Below are 6,591 nucleotides of genomic sequence, written 5' to 3' on the forward strand. Positions count from 1 at the left end.
AGGGAGAGGGAGGTGGGAGGGTGATTTACATCTGCTAATGTGGTCAGGGCATGGCCACAGAATGCAAGCAGGGCTTTTATAAAGATGCAGGCTGGACATACCAGGCAGTCAGTCAACGTGACTGTCTGGATATGGGCCCGAGCACCCTGCTCAAACATCCAGTCCAAAAACTCCATCCCAGCCTCTAAGCACAGAGTCCAGGCAAGGGCACATTTGCCAACCTTAAGCAAACTCACTCAAATGAGAAGAGGCAGGACAGGCTCAATCCCATCAGATTAACAGTTTGGGGCAGCGCTCACATGACAGGGTTTAGAGGAGACCAGCTTCATAAAACCAAAATGAAACAAACACACAAAAGCCCTGTGGGCATCTGACGGGCTCTGCCCAACACCCCCGGGCAGAGACTGGGCTAAAGTCCAGCCACCACCTTTCAGAATAAACAGATTTAAGACAGAGAAGCAAATCAAGAAGGGATTGAGGAAGTCAGACCTGAGAAGGTTGGAAAATATTGTTGTCCATTCAGGAAACCCGGGCTGGATGGCTCTGATAAACAGACTGTAACAGAAGGTTGGCCCAGAGCACTAGCTGACACGCGCTTGCACACAGGAATGACAGGTGGGCGGCTTCTAAAATCTCTTCAAGGCTTCGTTGGGAGGGCCACTTCGGATTCCCCAGGAGTGGGAGATGCGGGCGCTTTGGCCCAGAGCGAGGCTTCCTGCAGACTAGCTGACAGTGCTGGAGCCTGCTTCCACATTTTGAGATTTACCTCCAGACACAGGAGAAAACCATTCCAAGAGCTCCCCGTTGTCCATGCTTGGGTGCTCTTCAGTCTCTGCTTTTTTTTTTTTTTTCTGGTAGAAAATTTAAGAGCTTAGAGAGATGGCTCAGAGGTTAAGAGCACTGGCTGCTCTTGCAGAGAACCTGGGTTCAGTTTTCAGCACTCACATGATGGCTCACAACCTATGCTAAACTCCAGTTCCAGTTCCAGAGATCCAATGCCCTCTTCTGACCTCCAAGGGTACCAGGTACAGATGGTACACAGGTACCAGGTCCCTACATGCAGGCAAAGCACTCATACATTTAAAATAAGAATTTTATTTGGTTTTTTGTTTTGTTTTGTTTTTTCGAGACAGGGTTTCTCTTTATAGCCCTGGCTGTCCTGGAACTCACTCTGTAGACCAGGCTGGCCTTGAACTCAGAAATCCGCCTGCCTCTGCCTCCCAGGTGCTGGGATTCAAGGCGTGTGCCACCACTGCCCGGCTAAAATAAGAATTTTAAATGTAAAAAAAAAAATTTTAATTTTAGAGAGTCTGTATGTGTGTGTGTGTATGTGTGTGTGTATGTGTATGTGTGTATATATGTGTGTATGTGTGTGTGGTATATGTTTGTGTATGTGTGTGTGTATATATATATGTGTATGGTATATGTGTGTGTATGATGTGTGTGTGTGTGTGTATGTGTTTGTGTGCGTGCACACACATGCGCATGCCATGTCACACAAGTGGAGGTCAGAGGACAACTTGTGGGAATTGGTTCTCTTTTGACCATATAGACCCTAGGTCATCAGGCTTGGTGGCACACACCTTTACCCACAGTGCCATGCTACTGACCCCCTTCTGCAGTCTCTGTCACCCACTGTCAAGTGAACAGTAGGTGCTTAGAGGAGGCTACGGTGCCAGGTGCCTGTAGTCTCCATGGGGCAGCAGAGAAGGTTTGGCGGTTAAGAGCACTGACTATTCCAGAGGAAAGTGTAATTCTCAGTCCACATGTGACAGTTCAAACTCTCTGGAACTCTAGTTCTAGGACATCTGACCCCTCTCTTGACCTCTGGAGGTCCCTCACATGCACATGGCCCACAGACATACATTCAGGCACACATATACACAAAATTAAATTTAAGAAAATCATTTCTAGAGTTAAAGAGACAGCTCAGTGGTACCAGCACTTGCTGCCTCTGTTTCTGGCACCCATAGGGTGGCTCAGAACCCTCTGAAACTCCAGTTCTGGCAGGGGTGGGGGTGGAATCTGATGCTGCCTTCTGAGCTGCACATACATACAGGCAAAACACACATAAAAATACTTTTAAAAAATACACTATTTGGGGGGTGGGGAAGTGATGTATATCTATAATCTCAGCACACGGGAGGCAGAGGTAGGGCAGATCTCTGTGAGTCCAGGGACATCCTGGTCTACAGAGCACATTCCAGGCATCCAGGGCTACACAGAGAAACCCTATCTGGAAAAACAAAATAAATAAAAACAACAACAACCCCCCACTATTTGGTCTAGTGCATGTGATGGTACATGTCTGTAATCCCAACACGTGGGAGTTGGAAGCAGGAGTTCAAAGTCCTCGAAAAACAAAAACAAAAAACAAACAAACAAACAAAAAGAGTTCAAAGTCCCGTGCCAGGCAGGCTGGGTGGCACACATCTTTAATCCTAGTAATCAGGAGGCAGAGGCAGACAGATCTCTATGAAGCTAGCCTGGTTTACAGAGTGAATTCCAGGACAGCCAGGGATATACAGAGAAACCCTGTCTAGAAATAAAACAAACAAACAAACATAAATAAATAAATAAATAAATAAATAAATAAATAAATAGAAAGAAAGAAAGAAAGAAAGCTTTGGGGCTGGAGAGATGGCTCAGTGGTTAAGAGCACTGGTTGCTCTTCCAGAGGTCCTGAGTTCAATTCCCAGCAACCACATGGTGGCTCACAACCATCTGTAATGGGATCTGATGTCTCTTCTGGTGTGTCTGAAGACTGCTACAGTGTACTCATAAAGTAATAAAAGAAATAAATCTAAAAAAAGAAGAAGGAGGAAGGAGAGGAGGAAGAAGAGAAGGAGGAAGAGGAGGAGATGAAGAAGAGGAAGAAGAGGAAGAAGAGGAGGAGGAGGAAGAAGAGGAGGGAGAGGAGGAGGACGAAGAGGAGGAGGAGGAGGAATCAAGCAAGCAAACAAGCTCTGCTCCCTGGCTTAAAGAAGGTCCAGCTTTTGTCTAGACCCTGCTGCCTCGTAGTTCTCTGTGGGAGCTAGGTGTGCTCACCATGCTTCCTGCACGGCCAGCCCCAAGTAAGCTCCCTGCCCCCAGAGAGATGAAAGCTGTAATAATAATCTTCCCGCTCAGACTTCCCCTGCCCAAGCTGTAACCTGCTGGAGGGTGGCCTTGCCTGACTTCAGGTTGGCTCACTCCCCCATCCCCCAAGCTTTGAGTCTCCATTCAGGGCTTCAGTCTAAAACTGCCTCTGCCCACCACCTGGTCCCAGCCTTCAGGGCACCTAGCCTGCAGGAGCGGATGCTGCCCAAGAGATCTACAGCAGCATCTGAAGGTTGCCTCCCCGACCCTTCTCAACAATCAGCTTTGTGAGAGAGAGGCTGCAGCTGCCCCAGGCTGCCCAGGCCTCGCTGGGGCAGGAGCAGACTGGATTCAGAAGGAAGCTGATGGAAAATGAAAAGGAGATTGGGGTTGGGGTTGGCGGTCAAGCCTCTCAGGCTGCTATACTAACAGCAGGTAGGGTGGTCTGTGATTCCTGGCCACTGTCGTTCACTTGGGGACCACAAAGGAGGCCTTCTCTGAGGGCATCATTCAACTGCAGCTCCCTGTCCCAACTGGAGTTATCTTCCCAGGGGGAACACTCTTCTCCCCCCCTCCCCAGGCAATAGGAACATTGGAAGAGACTGGAAACACGTGAAAATGCCTGAGTCTATTTCAAGATGATTTCTAAGCAGCTACGTCTAGCGCTGAATCCACTACAGGAAGAGTGGAAGCGACACAAGGACACCTGTATGTCTCAGGCCCTCACCCGGTACTCCTGCCACTCAACATTTAGGGCAGGAGTAGGGGGAGTTGAGGCATGCACACAAGAGATGCTCCTGATTTCCAAATGTTGAAACTGCCATCCTGTTGGGCATATTCCCTCGCTCAGCCCAGCCACTGTCTTGAACTCCCTTTGTGGTACCTTGTCCTTCAAAGCATCCTGTGACCCCAGGTTTTGGTCCTGTTTTGTTCTTTGGGGATGGAGGTCTCATTACGTAGACCAAGCTGGACTGGAACTCACAGAGATCTTTTCTTCTCTGTCTCCCGGCTGCTTAGAATAAAGGCAAGAGTCTCCAGGCTCACTCACCTTAAACCACAGGCTTTGGGAAGCTGAGGCAGGAGGATTTTTGAGTTTGAGGTCAGCCTTGAATACATAGTGGGTTCCAGGTCAGCCTAAGCTACAAGCCAAGACTCAGTCTCAGTCAACCAACCAACTAACCAACCAACCAAAACCAGAAAAAAATCCAAAGTGCCCACTTGAGCAAATTCCTGAAGGTCCCTGTTTCAACCCTGTGACCCCATTCACGGATGAGTGTGAAGAGACACCTCGAGGGGCAGTGGTGGCCTTTAATCCCAGCACTTGAGAGGCAGAGGCTAGCCTGGTCTACAGAGTGAGTTCCAGGACAGCCAGGGCTACACAGAGAAACCCTGTCTCGAAAAACCAAAAAAAAAAAAAAAAAAAAAAAAAAAAAAAAAAAAAAAAAAAAAAAAAAAAAAAAAAAAAAAACCCAACAACAACAACAAAATGCTCTCCAAAGGATCAAGTTAGGGTTGTGCCCTGCTTAAAGACGCCCTGGACTTTGGTCTAGAATCTGCTGCTGAGTAATAGGCGGATGGGGCTGATGAAGACAACCAGGGGGAGCCTGAGAGGAATCCTAAACCCACCTGCCCCTCACTCCAGGTCTGTGAGCTTCCAGCAGCCCCCCACTCTCCCTGGGTTGAACACAATAGTTCTCCTATTCAGGGCTAGTTGGAAGCCACTCTAATGACTCAATTAGTCACCCACTTGTCAAGCAAAGAGCTGCTAGTAGGGAGTCTGGCAGACTCAGCACAGAGACAGGCCTGAGCGCAGTCTCATTGCAGCCTCTCCTGTCCCAAGAGCTTCACTCCAGGGTAAACCATTGTATCCCTGCAAGGGAAGGAGGTGACTGCACAGATGTTGACCAAAAGCACCAAAGCGGACCAAAGCGGCAAGCCCAAGGCTTCAACTATGCTAGCCATCCTGCCATCCAAGAAGAACAAAATATTGAAAATCTGACCAGGGACCAGAGCGGGAGGCCTGGCCAGGCGCTGTGACATCCCAGTATCCCGGGCAAGCACGGATCCAATCTACAAAGACGTTATCTCAGAGACTGAGCGCCTGAGGGGTACCCTGAAGACCCGTCAGCTGATGGCTGGCTAGCTCCTTGGAGGTGGGAAAGGTAGTTTGGGGATATCAGCTGCGATGATGATCGGGGCCTCTGCTTGCACCTTTTGTTTTTATATAAGCTGGGCTCATCGGCAACGCAGGGGGTGGAGACTGAGGGGGTGTCAATGCCTACAAGCAGTTTGAAAACTACAATGACATGGTCCCAGTAAGTGCCTTCTCTCAGTCCTGTCCTTCCAGCCTCACGGAACGCCTACACTGACTTTGGAATCTGGATTCAAGTTGACCTAAAAGACAGACAACTTCTCTTCTTGCACATCCCACCCCAAAGTACTGTTGTTAAGAGTAGGCCAACTCCAATCCAGACCTTGAAGTCGGACACGTGTTCGTGGATTTAGGCAGGGGTGGGCAGAAGCGGGGCAAGAGGAGGGTGCAGGGCAGAGTGTCAAGGGCCTTGGGAGGCCCCGAAGGGCCTCGGCGGGGAGGAAGGGAGGACAGAACCACAGCAAGGCACTGGGGGCACTTTGGGGGAGGATGGATCGTCCCAGCCGCAGGAACCCTCCTTTCCTGCCGGCCACTGGCTCGGCCCTTCCTGGGCAGGTCCGGCCAGCAGGCTCGTAGGTGCCCTCCCGGGGACCCCACGGCGACCTCGGTGCGTACCTGCCTCCCCTCGGCCGCTGGCTCCTCCGCCTCGGACTCCCCCGGCTCTGCCACGGGCTCGGACTGGCACGGTCCCGCCGGTGCGGGCTCCGGGGCGCAGGGCTCGGGAGGCTCTGGCGGCGCGGGAGCCCCGGGGGCCTCGGCCGGCGGGGTGCTCTCCGGGGCCGGGGCTGGGGCCGGCCCACGCCGCAGCAGCAGCCAGGCGAGCAGCAGCGCCAGCACCGTGACCAGCGCGGGTAGCGCGGCCAGCAGCTCGACTGGCGACTCCATCGCGCCGTGGCCGCCGAGTGTCCGCCAGCACGGACCCCGAGGGAGCCCGCCGCGCCCCGCCGTCAGGCCACGCCCAGGGGCGGAGAGTCGTCAAGGCCACGCCCCTCGTGCCCTCAGGGTGATTCCGAGTTCGGACCTTGGGAGGCGCTGAAATGCTCGCTGGTTGACGCTCTGGGGCACCATCTCAGCTCAGGCTGGGTGGGGTGGGGTGAAAGGCTCGTTGTTCAGTGTGCTTAGACGGGCTTCATCTCCGCCCCGGGCAGAAGTTCATTTAGAGATGGAGGTGCACTTGAAAAGTGGATGGGTGCAGGGGGATCAGGAGTTCTGTCACAGTGAGCTCTGGGCCATGGAAGACATCCTCTCAACACGCACCACACACTAAAATGCTCATCTTGGAGTACATTGGTGATCCGGGCACTATGTGGTTGTGTGGACGCAAGTTCAAGAACATTCATGGAAACTGAACACTATTTCCC

The 6,591-nt window shown here is 51.7% G+C and overlaps 1 protein-coding gene across 5 annotated transcripts in view; it reads right to left on the reverse strand.

Moving 5' to 3' along the window:
- Positions 1-6,240, reverse strand: part of Mxra7 (matrix remodeling associated 7) — a 25,640-nt gene extending 19,400 nt beyond the window's left edge. For 2 of the 5 annotated variants that reach the window (XR_004113378.1, XM_031352790.1), the window contains exon 1: positions 5,846-6,185. Coding sequence is in view for 4 of the 5 variants with exons in the window: in XM_031352790.1 (XP_031208650.1) it covers positions 5,846-6,115 (270 nt within the window). In the remaining variant the exon portion in view is untranslated. Of the gene's footprint in view, positions 1-5,845 lie in introns of all 5 variants that reach the window. The other 3 variants (XM_031352788.1, XM_031352791.1, XM_031352787.1) reach the window with 3 other exon arrangements.
- Positions 6,241-6,591: the final 351 nt, after the last annotated feature.

This window comes from Mastomys coucha, unplaced genomic scaffold (genome assembly GCF_008632895.1).
Source record: "Mastomys coucha isolate ucsf_1 unplaced genomic scaffold, UCSF_Mcou_1 pScaffold5, whole genome shotgun sequence".
Classification (NCBI taxonomy): Eukaryota; Metazoa; Chordata; class Mammalia; order Rodentia; family Muridae; genus Mastomys; species Mastomys coucha.